General features: G+C 43.1%; 2 protein-coding genes across 11 annotated transcripts in view; one reads left to right on the plus strand and one right to left on the minus strand.

The window, feature by feature from the left end:
* The window catches only part of PHTF2 (putative homeodomain transcription factor 2), a 71,828-nt gene extending 59,985 nt beyond the window's left edge, over positions 1 to 11,843 (minus strand). For 2 of the 7 annotated variants that reach the window (XM_030014754.2, XM_030014747.2), the window contains exon 1: positions 11,705 to 11,843. The gene's annotated coding sequence lies outside the window, so the exon portion shown is untranslated. Of the gene's footprint in view, positions 1 to 3,583; positions 3,767 to 10,448; positions 10,910 to 10,958; positions 11,076 to 11,704 lie in introns of those variants that run through there. The other 5 variants (XM_030014752.2, XM_030014748.2, XM_030014751.2 and 2 more) reach the window with 4 other exon arrangements.
* Positions 11,844 to 12,229: 386 nt separating this feature from the next.
* Positions 12,230 to 17,100, plus strand: TMEM60 (transmembrane protein 60). 4 transcript variants are annotated; one of them, XM_041123611.1, is made up of 3 exons: positions 12,335 to 12,499; positions 14,447 to 14,577; positions 16,435 to 17,100. In XM_041123611.1, exon 3 carries the CDS (start codon positions 16,477 to 16,479, stop codon positions 16,879 to 16,881), a length of 405 nt encoding a protein of 134 aa, XP_040979545.1. In that variant the 5' UTR covers positions 12,335 to 12,499; positions 14,447 to 14,577; positions 16,435 to 16,476; the 3' UTR covers positions 16,882 to 17,100. The 4 variants fall into 4 exon arrangements, with proteins under 4 accessions (XP_029870619.1, XP_029870618.1, XP_040979545.1 ...); XM_030014759.2 differs by lacking the exons at positions 12,335 to 12,499; positions 14,447 to 14,577 and adding an exon at positions 12,230 to 12,316; XM_030014758.1 differs by lacking the exons at positions 12,335 to 12,499; positions 14,447 to 14,577 and adding an exon at positions 12,304 to 12,328.
* The last annotated feature ends 1,054 nt before the right edge of the window (positions 17,101 to 18,154 follow it).

The raw sequence follows: 18,154 nt of genomic DNA on the forward strand, positions 1-18,154 counted from the left end.
CAAGACTTCCAACTGTGTCAATTATGGCTAAAATTGGACAAGCCATTTTAAAGGCAGCAATCTTTTTTTGCAGTAGTTCTCCAACTCACTCAAAACCGCTTTGGCTTGAGAAACAATTATATCACAAAGCTAAAAACCAAGTATAATGAAGTAGTTTTATTATTAATTTATTTGATTTCTATCAACAAACCTGTTAGGTTACCCATGGTTTTCGTATTTTTAAGAAACTCTCTACATTAAATCCTCTGTACTCTATTTTGGTGGTGTTTAAAGCATATTTGCATACACATTTGCATATACAAATGCAAAGATGATGCTTACAAAAGTAAATATGACAAAATCATGGGATGGATGTCTCAAAAGACTTTAACAGAGTTTGGTATGCCAAGTAAAAATACTTCCACAAGGAAATATCACATGCTTTCTTCAAAAGAGATACAACAATTTCTGAGACAGCACTGAAATGAAAGGTGAAAAGGTTCGTTTAATTATTTCTGGACAGTGCTTCTGCTTGCAGGGGCTGGGATTTGTCTGTGGTTTGGGGGTTGGTTTTTTTTGAGACAGTATACCGAGTTTGATACACTTGGCCTGAAGCTAACTTATCTGGATGAGAATTGGATGGTAACAATTCAAGGCACTTAAGCTGCAGCCCCGGCTCTGACTCTGCATCTGCCCAAAGCTCACTGAACACCTGGACAGGAGACTAAGTATTGCAACAATTTCAGAACTCTGCATATTCATTACAAGTTAATATGTTATTCAGCTGACAATTTGTATTGATATTGATCCTGAAGTCAGACTGTACAAGCTGGGCTCTAAGGCACATCAGTAGTAGCAAATGGGTCAAGTGAACAAACAAAAACAGCTGATACACATCCACAAGCACAACAGAGCACTGCCTGTTCTTCTGCCTTGTTCTCCCCCCATCCTCTCCAGATCTAGCCATTTGTTTCATGTTCTGTGTTGAGTACCTGCATCTGGGACAGGGACCAGCTTTTGCACTCAGTTGTACAATGTCCTGTGCAGAGTAACTACAGCAAAATTAACTCATTGGACATTTAAGAGTAACACAAAAAATACTCCCAACTTCAGAGATTAGACAGAACATCCAAATGTAAAAGCTTGATCACAACACCTCTGTGGCATTCATCAGAGTCGTTCATTGCATTTCCATCAAACCCACAGTTAATACTACTACTAACATGCAACATTTTTTGATCCAAACTTCGTTACTTCCTTAAAACTAAAAATAGATCACTACCTGGTTTTGGTGATCCCTATTCAGATGTGGAGTTTCTTAGCTATTTCTTTTCCACTACACCTTGCAATCAAATGAGCAGTTTTTGAAAAGCCACAGAAATAGGTATTTAGATGTCTTCAGGTAGTTAAATGTTCATTCAAGCAGTGCAGTGCTTATTGTGTAACACAAGATTAGATACTACACTACAGATTTAAATAAATTCAAAGTAAGTATATTTTAAAATTTTACTCATATCCACAGGGTTTTGGCAAACCAAGTCAAACATAAACGCATACATTTCTAAACAACAGAAAATAAAATCTATTCTGAACTCTGACAGAAGTTCAGGATAAAACTGTGCTCCTCATAGTGACAAAGGCAAAAAAATTACAATTTTTGGAAGAATATTCAAGTCTAAGCAGCGTCAACTAGTGAAAGGACATAATTAAAAATACAACACAAGCAAGGAAGCATAGACAAATAGTTGCTTCCCTTGCCTGTAAACACTGTGAATCACTAAGTATTTCAAGGAACCTGTTTCCTTTATAACAATTGTAACCTGAATGGCCAGGATACCATTCAGCTGTTGAGTCAAGACTTGAACGTCCTTCTCAACTCATTATGAACATGGAATGATGAAGTTGGCATGTTCACTAGACACCATTAGGGGTAAAATTGCAGACCTGTGGCATTTATCTCAAATATTTTTTTAAAACACCATCAATTTTATTACCTTCTGAATAAGAACTTTTTTCAGCAGCAAATTAAAGGCAGTTTTAAAAAAGATACTGCATAAAGCCATGAGAATAGTAGAACTTGATTTCAACTGCTTTCCACAATAGAACTGCTTTACCATTATGTTAGATCCTCCATATTACAGTTTCAGAGTCACAGGCATAATTTCACTAAGATTTCCTGGTATAAGAGACAATGAATCAAAATAGTAAAGCCTACAGTTTAAACTACTGATTTTGTAGCAACATTTGTATCACACAAACTCACTCAAAAGTAAAATATTATACCTGCTGATGCACAGCTAGAAACTAACTTTAACGAGGAAAAAAAACCCTCACTTTTCAGGTTCAACATTAAAATAGAAGTTAACTTTATCATCAAATGGCTGCCATTATTTGATATTTTAAGTTAATTTAAAATGAGCCAAATAAACAGCTTAGTCAAGCATCCACCATTGACCGAAAAGCTGCTTCTGCTGCAACGAAACAAGCCAACACAGGTATCAATGTAATGCAGATATACCACTAAAACTTACCAGAAGCCATCCTTCCTACACTCAAGTCCATGGGAGTTCTGCTACTGCCACCAAGAACAAGATTAAACCCTTGAAGCAGTGTTTCAAAAGACACATTCTTTTCATGTACATTACAAATAAACCATTAAACCTACATTTCCTTTTTTAAAAGGAACATCAGATATTATATAATGCACTCAGTGTTTTGTTTAAGTCGATCTATGCATCGCTTTTCTCAGAACAGTATTTCAGAATTGCAAATTGTATACAAGCAAATAAGAAACTTGTCACTCCCAGGTTCACACCTTTCAGTGGAAGTTTTGTCACATTCCTTTCAGCTAGCCTTAAAAAGGAAGGAAAAAAAAAAATTAAAAAATCAGACACTGCTAACCTGAGGACCATATCCAGCAGCCAGCATGAGAAGTAGTCTTGCTGCCATGCTAGCCAAGGCCCCCCCAAGTTGTTGCCTTGAAATCCAAGGTCATGATAATTTGTAAATAAAAAGGAATTAACATACTCACTTTCCCAAAGGAACAGCATGATAGTTTGTAAATAAAAAGGAATTAACATGCTTGCCTTCCCCAAAGAACACCAACAACTCTGCTAAATTTGGATACCAGCATTCCTAAGACGCTGTTCATGAAAAGAAAATTAATTTTCAAACTTTGTTCTTCACACTATCTCAAAAAAAAACCCAAAATAGCCCCAAACCAAAGAACAATCACGCCCAAACAACAGGTGAAAAAAAACATTGAACACCCCTAGATACCTGTTTGGGGAGGATTTTTTGTTTGTTTGAGGAGTTTATCAGGCCAACAACAACAACAAAATATGAATCAGACCCTATGCTGGCTGCTGTGTATCAAGCCCTGTTCTTTATGAACACAGATGTACCAAACGTGATATATCATGACACATACAGACATTTGGCAGCATGTCCATACCTGCCTGGGTCTCCAAGTAAGATGTCAGTTAGTGAAAAACAGATACTTTCTCAGGCCTCTGTATTTTGCCCACAAACCACGGTATCTGATCCCATTTCTGCCACTGCATGTTTATTCTTCCTTATAAAGCTCACACCCTTTATCACTTACCATCCCAAGCAGGAAGCTCTCACAGTTGCAGCTGCAGCATAGAGCGTGCAGCGAGAATCAGTTTTCAAATTCTGGTGGGGAGTAGGCTCGACTTAACCATCTTCACTTCCACAGTAAAAATGTCGATATCTGAAGGACAAACGAGCAAGGAAGTACCACAGAAAATAACTGTCTCCTGAGGAACACTTGTTTTGCCAGTGAATTACACAATTGTCTGAAATAGTAGCAAAATGTTGAGTATCAGGACTTTTATGATTTATTTCAGGTTCTGGGAAAAGAACATTGTGTGCAGTTGTTACAACCACTGTAGCCATTTCTGGAATCTATGCCCTCAGCCTTAAGGTCTGTGCAAATTTCCTAATTTTGTTACATAACTGGTTTCTGTTCATGGCTCCATTGGAAGTGACATGACACAATTTCAGTTACCTTACTTGCAAAAACAGAGGGGGGAGGACTCTGTACTGAGAAGTCCAGGATTCTACACCTCTCAATTTACTCCTGAGCCTGCTGTAGTGTTTATTAATTAGCAGAAAACTCCTAATATTTAAACATACTCTACTGTTTAATGAAGTGTAAAAAATTCAAGCCCTTAAAGGGGACTATAATCAAGTTAATTTTGTTTCTTATCTTCTGTAAGAGATATTAGTGACAAAATTCCCATTAATCCAAATACAGTAATTGCTGCCAGCATGCTAGATCTACAAGCCAAGACATTTCTGAAAATGCTGCATCTTTTAAAAAAAATAAAAATAAAACATAGTATATGGTCAATCTCAAGTTCTGCTCTTTTAATTCCTTTTTTTTTTTGTACTGAATACTACACACATACATATCCCATTAAACATATTTACAATCTTACAATGAGAAATCCCTGAAGTAATTCACATATACGTGTGCTCTTAGAACTGTAACAACTTTATTAAGGAATAGAATTTCTATAAATATTATGTTTTTCATTTATATACAAATTCTTCTTAAACACTCAAAAAAAACCCAAAACCAACCCAAAATATAGTGGCCACCTTGAAATAAAATGCTATGCTCCTTTTCTCCTCCTTGCCATTCTAAACACAACAATAATTTCCTGCAACAATAAATCTTGCTCACTGAAAATACTGACTTGGTGTTTAGGAAGACATGTTTATCTGTCACCAGGCAATGCACAGCAGAGTTGTGGCTTCTCGATGAGTACAGTCAGGAAGTTGAATACCACTCCTAAATGACCAAGTTTGCATCATGTTCTACAAATAGTTATCCAGCAAGTTTTTGAAGCAGCTGAGGCACGAAGCAGCTGAGCTGTCAGAAAGAGTTGCAGTCTCTTATAACAGCCACTGTTCTGTAGGAACATAGTAGCAAATGATGAGCTTATATTTTTTAAAAAGTCTCTGGAGCAGTCCAAGCAAGGAATTGTAGGGTAACAAGCCTTACATGTGTATTTGGCAAGCTCCTCAAAACCATCATTAAAAATAGAACACCATTATACCTGAAAGACTATCTGATAGGGTCTAATCAGCAGTTTCTGCAAAGGAAGATCATGTCTTAGCCTATCAGTATTTCTGAACATGTCAAACTAACTGATAAACAAGAGCAAGTGATAAAACATATGTGGACTTTCAAAGAGCCTTTGGAAGGATGTCAAAGACTTCTAAATAGACTGCTATTTGTGAAAAGCAAACATTGCCATGGATCAAAAAGCAGCCAGAAAATTGAACAAAATTCTGAGGTCAACATTCTTCATTGCAATAGGCTAATTGGATAATAGAGATTAATAGCAGCACCCAGTCTGAATAAAATAGCCTATTTATTGCCTGCTCAGGTGCCTAGAAGCTCCTTGGACCACACACAGCTGGTCTGCTAGCTCTTCCCATTCTGTGTCAGTCCAAGGCAAAGTGCACACAAATCCCTGTTCTCCTTCACGCAGAAGCATCCTAATTCCCAAACTAAACTCAAACTAAATCTTCCTAGTCTGCTTTCTTTATGTTCCACTAGCTTTCACGTACCTGACCACCCTGTAGTGACAGAGGTAGACGTTTAGGTTCTTATTCAGTATGCACATGCCCTGGTGGCTAGCGCTTTCCGGAGGTTTGACATTAAAGCCACTCAGGAGAAGAGCACCCAGAAATCACAACTTCCAACTTTCTGAGCACACTAACCATTAGACTTTTATGAGAAAGATGAACGCAGACACTCATCATACCACTGCTTCATCAGGTGCTGACAGCTAACATTAGCTTACAAATAAATAGAGATGCCCCACATTCCTGCTCATTCCCAGAGCTCTTAAGAGGGAACTCCCAGCAGAAGAAATCACTCACTAAGGATACATAAGGTCCACACAAAGCCAATGGAGAAGGTCAGGGTGGACCAGGAAGGCTTCACAAGTGTTTTAACCACTCTAAACCAGTCTTACCACAGTCCAACCTCCTCCTCAGTCACCAGCTTCCATCCCTCTTTTTAGCAGCATTGGAGCCCATCGCACAGGAGACAGCTTCAAGGATCTCACTACCATCACTAAGTAAATGAGCAGTTTTCACCTGAATTAGCTCCACAGATCTATGGACTGCAGAGTAAGACGAGCACTAATGCCATTGCCAGTAGTGAGGCAGCTCTCACCGAAGCCAACTTGAACACTCTGGCTCTCTATCCGCAAGCCTTGAGAAGTACCATCAACAGAGTTAATCTGGACAATTAAGACTGTTTCCCCTCGCCTCCTCCCACTATTTAGACCCGTAGCCTAGAGTTTTTACAAAGTTCTTCCTAAGTTAAGTCCTTAAATGGTGTGAACTGAGCCCTGCCCTAGTATTCCAAACCTCAAGCTTCTGTAAATAGGTCCAGCAGTGCTCACTATATTTATTTTTTATACACCAGAGAAGAAAAGAAAACCTGAAGTAGTAACATTTCCAGATGACAATTAATCTTACAACAGCAAAGCTTAAGATGATGGATCAACTTTAACAATGAATAGGCAACATAAACAGAATTTAGTATCAATAACACACATGATACCTATAAGGGGGGGGAGGGGAGGGGGAGTGAACTACATACACCACACAAAGCTTTAAAATCAGGCATCTCAAATCCAGAAAGGAAATTTGGCAGCTCAGCGAGCCCTTCCATTCAATATCCTATAGTCAGAAGAGCATAGAGACACCTGAATAAAAGAGGAATAACAAGGAAAACACTGCAGCACAGCTCTGTTGATAGGTTGTGCAATCTGACCTGAAATGCATGTAAGTTATTTGAAGAAGAATTTTAAAATACTGAGGAAGGTGTTCTGAGAAAGGCTATGAATTATCAACCACTTGAAAGACTATCCTGTTGAGACAGGCAAGTATGAACAGAAAAATAAAGAACTATAAATTATATGAGACTTTAAGAAATATACAGAAAATATAGTCAAGAAAACAACCACTTCCAATAATACAGGGAACTTCATTCATTAACCAAGCTTAGAGGACAGCAAAGCCAAACTTTTAACAGAGAAATATTATCTTACAACACGTAATTAGACTGTTAAACTCAGTACCATAGGAAGTCACTGAAGCCAAGATTTTACTCAGATTCAAAAAGAAAGCAGCTATTTAAACACACAATAATAAGAAAACAATAAACACACAGCTGAGGGAATCTCAAGCTTCGTGACCCAGGATGCAATCAAACGTCCGAAGAGATCACCGGGCTGTAGTTGGCCACACAAACTCTCTACCTAACCCAAACCCACAATGGCCAGCAGCAAATACCAAGGGAGGAGTATGAGCAACATGGCAAGCATAGAACAAACTGTCCCTTAAGACAGCTGAACATGAAGAGTGTTTAGCTGCCAGGCTGGCATCTGCCAACCACCTAACCCCCAAAAGCATCTGGCGCTGGCCAACTTCCAAAATGCAAGGCTTGCATGACTTCATATTTGATGCTATATTTCTTTAATTTCTTCTCCCACTTTGCAATTGTATTTTATTTTTTAAGAACAAGAACCACAAATGTATTTGCAAACAGAAGTTCATTCTAATGCTTGGACTCATTCCAGGAAGCCATCCAGTCTCTCTAGAGTACATCTACCAAGACCACCTCAACTGAACAAAGAATTAAATACTGAACGCTACATGTCTCACAGAGTATTCCCAGCAGAAGTGAATTTGGAAAAAAAAATCCCCTTTACACATTTAAATTAAGAAACAAGAGAATAGCTCTATGAACTCTCTGATATCTTCCCCCCAACTAAAAAAACCCCACAAACATAAGCTGTATTTCCAAATGTCTTGACAACATAATGAGTATCTCTATATATGTATACATGTTTGCTCTAGCTTTGAAGTTGGCCCTGCTTTCAGAGGGGGCTGGACCAGATAGATGACTTCCAGTGACCCCTTTCAACCTAAACTATTCTACGATTACATGTAGAGCATACCCAACCATCACACAGTAATATGTTATAGCCCTAATTACTATTAACTCTTTTTTCCCCCTATAGGCAATTTATTAAGCTCTTTGTATTCACCTTACAAATTTGAATATAATTTCTTCAAGTAGTTAACTGTTTCCTCTGTACCCAGCAAGAAGGACCTTTATGAATAACAGCAGAGTAAACTCAAGGGAGAAAACATGCTATTTAAAGCTTTCAAAGCCTTTTATTTTTCACACCACTACATAGGTTAGGGTAAGTAGTGGTCAACAGTCCTTGAACAGTGAGAAGGAGCAGTACCTCTGACAGAGGTATCCTAAAAGAGTTTTGTTTTGTTTCCTTTGTAAAACAAAAAAACATTACAGAAAAAACAGGCCTACCTTGTTGCGTGGGCAGGAGCAATTAAGTCTACCTGTTTTTAACAGTGTACCATGGCTCCCTATTGTCCTTCTCCACCTTACCCAACACTTTTTTCCTGCCCCCCACCCGTATTACCAACTGCCCCAACTATCTGGCTGGGCCAGTAGTAGTACACACCATGATGGCTCAGAGCTTAGCATGTAGATTGGCCAGCAGTTGCTCTTTTTCTGCAGAAAGGACTCAATTATAACTGCTTTTCTTCAGGTAGGAATATTAATTTGGGTCACTGCCTGTCAAAAGTTTTATAAAAATTTGTCACTGTGTAGGTACTTAACATCTTTCAGTTGCCGTTAAAATTGGTTTCGTCATCTGTCTGACTAAAGAAGTTACTCAAACAGAAGATGACGGACAAAGAAAGTAATTGTACAAGCTTTGTGTCCCTAGTAAGCCTAGCTAAAAATTCTCATAAACTGTTCGGTGATGAATCCGTAGAGCATGCTCTTTATTATGAAAAGAACTTCCTCACAGACAAAAAAACCCAAAAAACAAACCAACCCTGTGACTGTCATCACTCTCACTCACAGGAGTCCTGAGAAAAAGAAAAAAAAAAGTTTTTATTTCTTGAACAAAATTTCTACTATAAACAAGTAGAAGATATGATATTTAGAAAAAGCCTGGGAAGACAGTATATGTAACTCTGGAGAACTGGGAAAGAAATTATGTCCACTGCTTTCCAGTGACCCCTGCCAGCTATGACAGGAACAGCATTGTTCAACTCCAAGAGCCACTCCACCCTTTGCTGCCTCGTTAACCGACTCAAAGAAAGTTTACTGGAAGTCTTCTTAACGCACCTACGCCTCCCTTCTAATACAACATCAACACCCTGTTTCCTATTTCAAAGCCTACATGATTTTGAGTTGTCCCAGAATTCACACCAATATTAGGCAGCTATGGATACAGCTGGGACCAACTTTTTGAGTCAAGCTGAGCTAACTCTGCTTTGGGAGAAATCCAGCACAACCAGAATACTTGAAATGCTCCATGGAGCTCCCAACAATTACTGACAATTTATTTGTATGTCACATTCCACACAATACATGAGGAAAAAATTCTACTACAAGCACTGAATTAAACTAACTAGGTTTCCAAATTCTTTTTTCACATGACTCAGGCTCGTGTTTTATCCTTTATAATATTTATATCCAGAATAAAAACATACATTGGCAGCAAAACATAGCAACAGAAAATTCAACTGCAAAACATTCCACTTCAAACGGATCAGGATCTTAAACACACCACGTTCCAAGTATCGCTCTCAACCTTCACCTTCAGAAGTGAAAATTGTTTGCAAATATTGTGAAGTAGAGCTCTGGGTGGGGCAGGGGGCGCGAAGAAGTCAAAACTGACAGAATTATGATGTGCGTACATACATCAGTTCATAAACACCTTACTGGAACAAAAATAAGTCTTCTGAGAAAAGGATTATACTTTCCAGGGAGTCACAAATAGAGAGGCAAATCAAAGAAGATCACCAAAACCTTCAGAGCTACAGAAATAGCCAAATACACACAGCTATTTATAGATTATTTATTATAGAGATTTATTCACAGAACACTTTTAGCCTCTAAGCCCAGGAAAACAAAAACGTCTCATGCCAAGCACTAACGTATGTAACAGAAATATATCCTTCTGCCACTGAGTGACCACTCTAAGTACAGCTAAAGATACCTGGATTCACTTACTAGGATTAACAGGTTATTTCAAGTGATGCACTTCTCCTTGATAAAACAGATACCACCTTCTGTTTAACAGCATCAACAGGAAGATATAAGCGGGTAAATTACTGACGACACACTGTATTTAGTCTCATTCCTATTAGAGAACTTGTGTGTCAAAATTTCTGTAGGAATGTTTCATCGCAAAGATTTTCAGAACATTAATTAAAGTACTTTCAACAAGTCAGGTTTTCCAATTAATTACTTTTTCCAGTTAATTATACAACGGATGGATAAGACACTGGCAAATTTGGAACAAAATGCAAGACTCGGCAGCATTGCTTTTCAAGTGACCAACAACATGTAAAAGCAATAAAAGACAAAATACCAAGCGCAGAGCTTGAGAATGTGGACTAAACCGTCACTGAATCCGATACACCAGAGTCACATGCACTCGAGGAGTATGTACGAAAAACAAAAGTAAAAGCAGCAAACACCTGGATAGTTCTACTACTGCATAATCATTCTCCCTCACTGCTCTCTCCTTTGTTTCTCACAGAAAAGACAGCAAATAGAACACCAGGGAAATGAAGATGACAGGATGAATTCTAACTCATGGGAAGTAGCCTAACATTTAGATTCCCAAAATGAAAACCAAGGACAACACGTACGCTGTAGACTGGTTGTCACTGGGTTAGGGTGGAAAGGGGGAAAAAAAATGGGATAAGGAATAAGAAAGCAAGCGCCAAAAGAAGAGGAAGGCATGTAAAATACAAGAATACAGAAGGAGACGAGGTCAGAGATGAAGGTGAGGGTGCCGAAACGTAGGACCTTCAAAGGAAAGGAGAAAAAAAGTCACAGGCACTACAGCAGCTCAAGATGCGTTAGAGCAACTTACCATGGAAAAGGTGTATTAATTACAGCACGAGTCAGACTCAACAAGCAGGAGGAGTAAGGCGCACGCAAACGGCCAGCAGCTCAAGCCCTGAACGCGTAACTGACCGCCCACCACCCACGACAAACTTGGCCACGGGAGGCCAACCAGACCGGAGGCTCGCCAGGACGGCGCGGCGCCGCGCCCCCCCCCAACGGCTGGAGCAGCCCGCACCTGATGCGGGTACGCGGCGGGGCGGGAAGGGCCCGCTCAGCGGCCGCCCTCGGGCCCCCACCGCCCCCCGGCGGGAAGGGCCCGGGGCGGGGGGCCGCCGCGCCGCGGACACCCGCGCCCGCTCCCGCCTGAGGGGGACCTCGGCGCCGCGGAGGCCCCGGGCCTCCCGCCCTTCCCCCGGCCGGCCCGGCGGAGGGGCGGGAGGCCCCCGGGCCGGCGGCGGACCCGCTCCCGCCGCCCGGCCAGGGGCGAGGGGAGCCGCGGCAGACGGCTCCGCCGCGCGCCCGCCGGGGATGCGCCTACCGCCCCGCCGCCCCTCACCGAGCGGGCGCCCCCGCCTCGCCCCGGCCGCGGCTCCGAAGCCGAAGCCCGCCCCGGCCGCCCCCGCCGAGCCGGTCGGCCCCCTCCCCAGCTGCGCGGGGAACTTGGCGCCCCGCTTCTCCCCCTCCCGCCGGGGCGGGGATGCCTCCGCGCCGGCTCCCGCTCGCCCCCCCTCGCGCCCCCCCCCGCTGACCGAGGCGGGGTCCCGACCTTACCGGTCGCCCGGTGCCGCGGCGAGGCGGCGGAGCGGGCCAGCGCGCGCGCCGCAGACAACAGCAGCGAGGGGAGCGCGAGGCGGCGGGCGGGCGGGCGCGCGCGAGGCAACAGCTGGGGGGGGTGTGGGAGGAGGAGGAGGAGACGCGCGCCCGAGCGGCGGCAGCAACAGCGCGCCACCCGAGAGGGCGCGCGCCGCCGAGGCGGGGGCAGGGCTAGGCGCAGGTCGGTAGCCGACAGCGCCCCCCCGCCGCTTGCGAGGGTGGGGCCGGGGCGTGACTGGCGGCCACGCTGCCCAACGAGAGCGGGAGGGAGGTGGGGCTGCGTTTGACGGACGGCTCCCCGGGCAGAGGCGGGGCCGGTATGACAGACAGCCTCCTGCACGAATTGGCGACAAAGAGAAAGGAGGGGGGGGGGGGGGGGCGGGCTCAATGCTGAACGGCTGCCGGCCGCGAGGGGGCTGGCTGACCTTGATGGGCGTCTCCACGACCGAGTAGCCGAGGGGGAGGGAGGCGGGGATTAACTTGAGCGACACCGCCGCTACCTAGTGAGAGCGGGGCGCGGTAGGACGTGCGTCCCCGCTGCCCAATAGCCAGCCAGGCCCGGGGCGGCGTGTAAGGAAGGCGGTGGGTTTCTCTGCGGCGGAGCGGGCGAGGAGAGCCCGGCCGCCCCCCGTACCTGCGCGCTGGCCCCGCGTAGCCGGACGGGAGGGGGGATGCGCCGAGACCCTGCGCGGGGAAGCGGCGGCGGGTCCGTGCGAGGGCGGCAGCGGCGCTAGGGCGGCCCGGGCCCGTCAGGTAGCGGGGGAGAGAAGGGGGCTTCCACCTCGGGTTGCCGCGTCGCGCCCGTCCTTCCTCAGGCGGACGGGGGAGGCCCTCCGCCCTGGCTGGGGAAGGGGGGGGCCTCCCGCGGGCAGCCTCCGGAGAAGGCCGGCTCGGCCGGGGGAGGGCCCGGGGAGGGCGGGGGACCGGCAAGGAAGGCTGGAGCGGGTGCGCGGGGGAGGCCGGGCGGCCCGGGGTCAGCCGCGGGGGCTGAGGAGGGGCGGGAGAGGGAGACGGGCGGGAGAGACGGGCGGCCTGCCCCGCCGCCTGCGGGGGGTGCCCCGGGCCTGGCCCTGCCCCTGCTCGTCCGGCCGCTGCCGGAGCCGCAGCCCCGCGGGGGTCGGCCCGGGGCGGCGAGCGCTAGGCGACCCGCGGTGGAGGGTAGCGACCGTGCCCGGGCAAGGCTGGGTCGGGCCTGTGCTGGAAACGGTCGGTCTTCTTCGGAGGGCCGCGAGGGAGGGGCTGTTAGATTGCCGTCGCAGGCTCGGCGTAGCCCGGCACCCCCGGCCGGCTTGCCGCTTTCCTCCTTCTGGTCCTCTGCATGATTTCTGAACGTGGGGCTTCAGCCAGATTCAGCACTCGGGAGTCCCTGTTCCGCTGAAAAAACAGTAAAACGAGCACTCCGGTTAAGGGGGTGTTGTAGTTTGACGTTATTTGCACTTTTAAATCTACATAGGCTACCTCAACTAAGAATGCACCGTTTGCAAGAGGACTTGCGAATACCTAACCTGTGTTCGCATCAGACTAGTTTATGTGTGGTTTTGAAATGGGGCTACTGGAATATTTCTTTCTAGGCGTTAAAGTATTCATACCTACTGAATCGGCTTTAAAATGGCATTTAATCAAGCTGGAGTTCTATTTAATTTGGTTTCAGTGTATTACAATTTTCTGAACTTTGTTAGGCAATATTCAGGGTTCAAATTTATAGACCTATGTTATCGCTAATATTGAGCTGAACGTGTAAGTTTCTCTCCTCTTGATTTTTCTCCGTCTAAACAGGATATAATTAGCTATCATAATACTCTAATTATGTAGATCATCCCACCAAGGTCAGCAATGCTACTGAAATAGTGTTTCTCACTACTGAAAATTTTCACTTCCTACTAATTACATGAGTCCTATAAAGAGTCGAGAGCTTTTTTATTTTTACACCCCGCATTTGGCATTCCTTCAGTGAACTAGCTCTTCTGTGAAAACAGACTTGCACCATATCTGCATCCTTTTTCCAGTGTTAACCATCTTGCTATGATAGCTGTCCTCTAGCTAAGAATCTGCTGATCATCTCCTTTCTTTCCTAATGAGAGATGGTCAGGTGTTCCATGTAATCAAACCCTTCCTCATTATGTCACCTGTGTATCCCCAGCTGTCAGTCTTGCAAATTTGGTAGCTTCCTTTACTTGGACTATAGGATGATAAGATCTCAAAAGTACGCTTGGATTTTCTTCAGTTTTCATCAAAAAAAGCCTCTAAAATTGAATGGAGCCTTGCAGTACTGCCCAATCTTGCAGTTACATCTCTTAATTAGATTGAAGAAAGGCAGCATAACGCCCCATGCTGACTCTTCTGCCTGTGCTTTTTAAAATTGTTACAAAGGGTTCTGAGCACTTAGGAAAACTGAAAATCTTTTCATCAGGTGAGCAACCTTCAAATTGAGTAGCCCCATCTAATACACCTTCAGCAGCTTTCTATTTCCTCCAGAGACAGTTGATAGCACCTTCTCTGAGTATCTGATAACCTGATACTTCTAACAGTGTTGAATTCCTTTTTTCCTTTCAGGCCCAAGTTTCCAGTCTGTTCCTTTGGTTTCCGCTTTCTCCAGGTTGCTAATGAGAGATTCTCCTTCTTGTAGTATCTGTAGCATTGATTTCTAGAACTAGTTTTCAAAAAGGTTCTCATGAAAGGAATGTCGAAACTTTGTTTCAGATCACTACTCTCTTCACTTTAGCCAGAGACTTGCGCTTGAGAATATTGGGAATGTTTTCAAAAGACTGGAAGTACTTCAGGCAGGTCATAGTAATTGTTCTGTAATCCTCTGCACCTGCCAGCTCGTTTAGGTATGTTTACAAGAAAAGAGCAGTGCTATCTAACCCTCCTCCAATTTTTTGTCTACTTACTTAGCAATTAACTAACTCTTATGTTGAGTGTCACTGCTAAGCCTCACCCCTTCCCTAAGGAGGGGGTCTCGGTTCCACCCTGCCAGTAACTGGCATTCACCAGACTCTTCAGTGATCTGAGCAGAACTGAGACAGCAAAAAGTAAACTACAAAAATCTTAGTTTAAACTATTTTTTTGCTAGTTCAGCTCAAGGAACTGGCCTGCTCTGGGTCACACAAGTGTCAGCCCTAACACAAGGGAGGGGATGCACTGACAGTAACTCCAATTTAGATTATTTTTTGCTAAACTGGATCTTTTCCTTAAGAGAAGTCCCACTAGTATCCACTAAATCAAATCCAGTGAAATTTCAAACCCAGACTGAACAAAAAAGTAGGTCTGTTGAACTGTGTATCAGCAGACACAGATTTAAATTGTAGGATAATTTTAGTGGTGTACAAAATTGTTATCCGCTAGCTCTAATGTAGCTGGTCATCTCCTAACCAGTTAAGGCAGCAGCTTTTACTTCCCTCCTTCTGGTTCCAATATTTATCTGAGCACAGAGTTGGTTCAATTTGCTAATCTAGCAAAAAACTAACCCAGTTAAAAAGGTGCTGATAGACTTCTGCTTGTTCAGTGAGTTTAATAGGCTTAATTGGGTGATAGTGTGAGCATCAGTAATAACAGAGGAAGCAGTAACAGCTTGTGGCCAGGTGCACTGAGGGGGCAGAGGGGAAGCAGGTCTTGTCTTTCCCTTCTGGTGGTGAGGATTAGGTGCTTCAGAACACATCATCTCACCTTCAGTAATTTCAATACTTTTGTAATCTGGAACAAATCAAAGCTCAGTTACTTATTTCAAGTGAAAGAATATCAGTGTTCTAAAGGGAATTATAAAATTTCTAAAAATCTCAAATTTTAAAAATAATTAAGAAACCTATTTCAGCACCGTTTCCACTGGTGTATACATTAATTATCCATCTTTGTAGCATGAAATCTTGAGGAAGATCATAGTTCTTCTCACCCCTGCTTTTTATACTTGCAGTGAAAAGCTTCTGGCAGATGCAGTGGTAAAAGTCTTTCAGTTAGGAGTATAAAAACTAACTTTTATGACTGTAGGGTCAGATGCACTTATCCTTGTTTTTTCTTTTGCCATGACTACATAGAAATTTAAATATACTACCAAGCCAATAAAACTAAATAGTGTTCCTGTCAGCCAGTGTCTGCGTACTTTAGATACCTGCCGGAAAGCAAATATTATCTGTAGCTTTTTGTAGTTTTAAGATGCTGCTTGACAGAAACTGGTAGTAGGGCTTACTGGCTCGGTTTCAGCTGCAGCTCTGCAGGCAACAGGATCTTTCAGGTGGCTTGTTACTCAGGCTTGTTAGTTAGTTTACATTTTACTGATTATTTTGTTATACGAAGGGAATTGTTAGGTTTAGTTTCAAGTGTTGAACTATGAGTGCCTCGGTACTGGAGAAAAATGGATCTAAACCTATTCCTAACATACAAAAATCCCTAAATGAGTTTGACAGCTACTGTAGGATTAAAGCATAATTTGTTTCACAGAACAAATTTAGATTAAAGCAATTTACACAGCTGACTTAAGGCATGTAAATTGAATGGTGGACAGGACCAAAACAGAGTGCTTCATTGAGAATGGTGGTTATAAAAGAAATGCAAGGAAGCAGTATGTAGGTGAGGTTAGAAGGGGTGGGAAAGCAAGAACAAGAAATTTGTCACCTTTAAGGAATATGCCTAATGGTTGTATAGTGACATCTTTTGATGCCTTCCCCCCCCCCCCCCCCCTTTTGTTTTGTTAGGTTGTTGCTGACAGTGAAAGACTTCCTCTCAAAGCTGTTTAAATGAGAATGTCCCTGGCACAAAGAGTACTACTGACATGGCTTTTTACATTACTCTTCCTGATCATGCTGGTGCTGAAGTTGGATGAGAAAGCACCGTGGAACTGGTTCCTCATTTTTATTCCAGTCTGGATATTTGATACTATCCTTCTAGTTATGTTAATTGTGAAAATGGCCGGACGTTGCAAGTCTGGCTTCGACCCTCGCAATGGCTCCCAAAACATCAAGAAAAAAGCCTGGTATCTCATTGCAATGCTACTTAAATTAGCCTTCTGCCTTGCCCTCTGTGCTAAACTGCAACGATTTACTACAATGAAACTAGCCTATGTATTTATCCCTTTGTGGGCCTTGCTTATTGGGGGTATGGTTGAACTGGGATATAATATCTTCTATGTACGAAGAGACTAAGCTATCATATGTGGCTTTCAACAGAGATTGGTACCAAATTACTGGATTATTATAGTTTTGCCACAAACTTGATCTCCAAATTAGAATGCCAAATAAGAAATCAATCAAGCTGGGGACTTTATCTATACCAGGCTGAAGACTGAAAGTAGACTTGTTCCACTCCTTTATTTTAAAACTGTCACATATGTTCTTGTAAATAAAAGTATTTGTTCAACATAAGCTGTTCTATTATGATTATTATTATTATTTGTTACATGAAATAAGATACAGGCTCTTCACATGCAGGTAGAAGATCTTCTGAAAGGAACCACAAATGTTCTACCCCAGAGTATTCAGCACATTGGGTAATCCTTAGAAAGAGGACTTGAGTTTTCTACTACTTATGCTGTCACTCAAGAAATAACCAGTTAGCACATTATAGAAATTACTGTAAATTTGCTTTAAGAATCAGGAACAATTGATAGTTACCAAATAAGAGCAAAAAAGGAATAAAGTGACTCAGCATTTTGTGACAGTGAGAATCCACTTCCAGTCTGAAAGACTAAAAATAAGCACTTTCTTTTAAGCTGCTGAAACAGACAATAACCAGTATGTTTACCTAGGGGGAAAGAATTTAGTAGCTGAACTGTGCCAGCAGTCCAAGATCCAGAGAAGAGGGAGACAATGGTGATTACCCTTCCAAGTAAGAAATGACCAGTGCTGTAAAAGACTGCAGCTATGGGGTGAGTTCTGTACTACATCTGTACCTGCAGGAAGTAGTATTTTAACAAGGAAGATGTTTTTTAATGCCCTAGTATATTAAATCTCTGGGGGTGAAGCCCTGGCTTTACCAAGTACCAGCAAACTGAGATGCTAGTAAATGAACTTTTTCAAGTAACAAATGCAATGAATGGGACTTCTGGGAAGAGCTGGAACTGTAAGCGTATTTTGTGGACTGAAAGTGCTCTTCCAGGAGCTATGATACAACCAAGTCCAAATGTAAAAGTTGTCTAGGACATTATTAACATGCATGCTGAAGATGCTGATCATTTACAGTTCCTAGGTACAAAAGAGTGTCTAGTGAATGAAAACAGCCCTGGAAAAATAGCCTAAGGTCAGAGGAGGTGACTATGTTGAAATGTCTCACAAATAAAATTTTAATTATGTACATTCAACTGTACTTGTCAGTAAAAAAAAAAAAAAAATCTTCCTGAAGTGTTTGTGTTTACTCTTACTGTTCAGAGAGATGTAGGCATAAATACATGGGAAGCATATTGTTAAAGACTGCCAAAAG

This window comes from Aquila chrysaetos, chromosome 5 (assembly GCF_900496995.4).
Source record: "Aquila chrysaetos chrysaetos chromosome 5, bAquChr1.4, whole genome shotgun sequence".
Lineage (NCBI taxonomy): Eukaryota > Metazoa > Chordata > Aves > Accipitriformes > Accipitridae > Aquila > Aquila chrysaetos.

Excerpts from the sequence above, each read along its gene's own strand:
- TMEM60 (XM_030014759.2), top strand. The coding sequence starts at position 16,477 with ATGAGAATGTCCCTGGCACAAAGAGTACTACTGACATGGCTTTTTACA.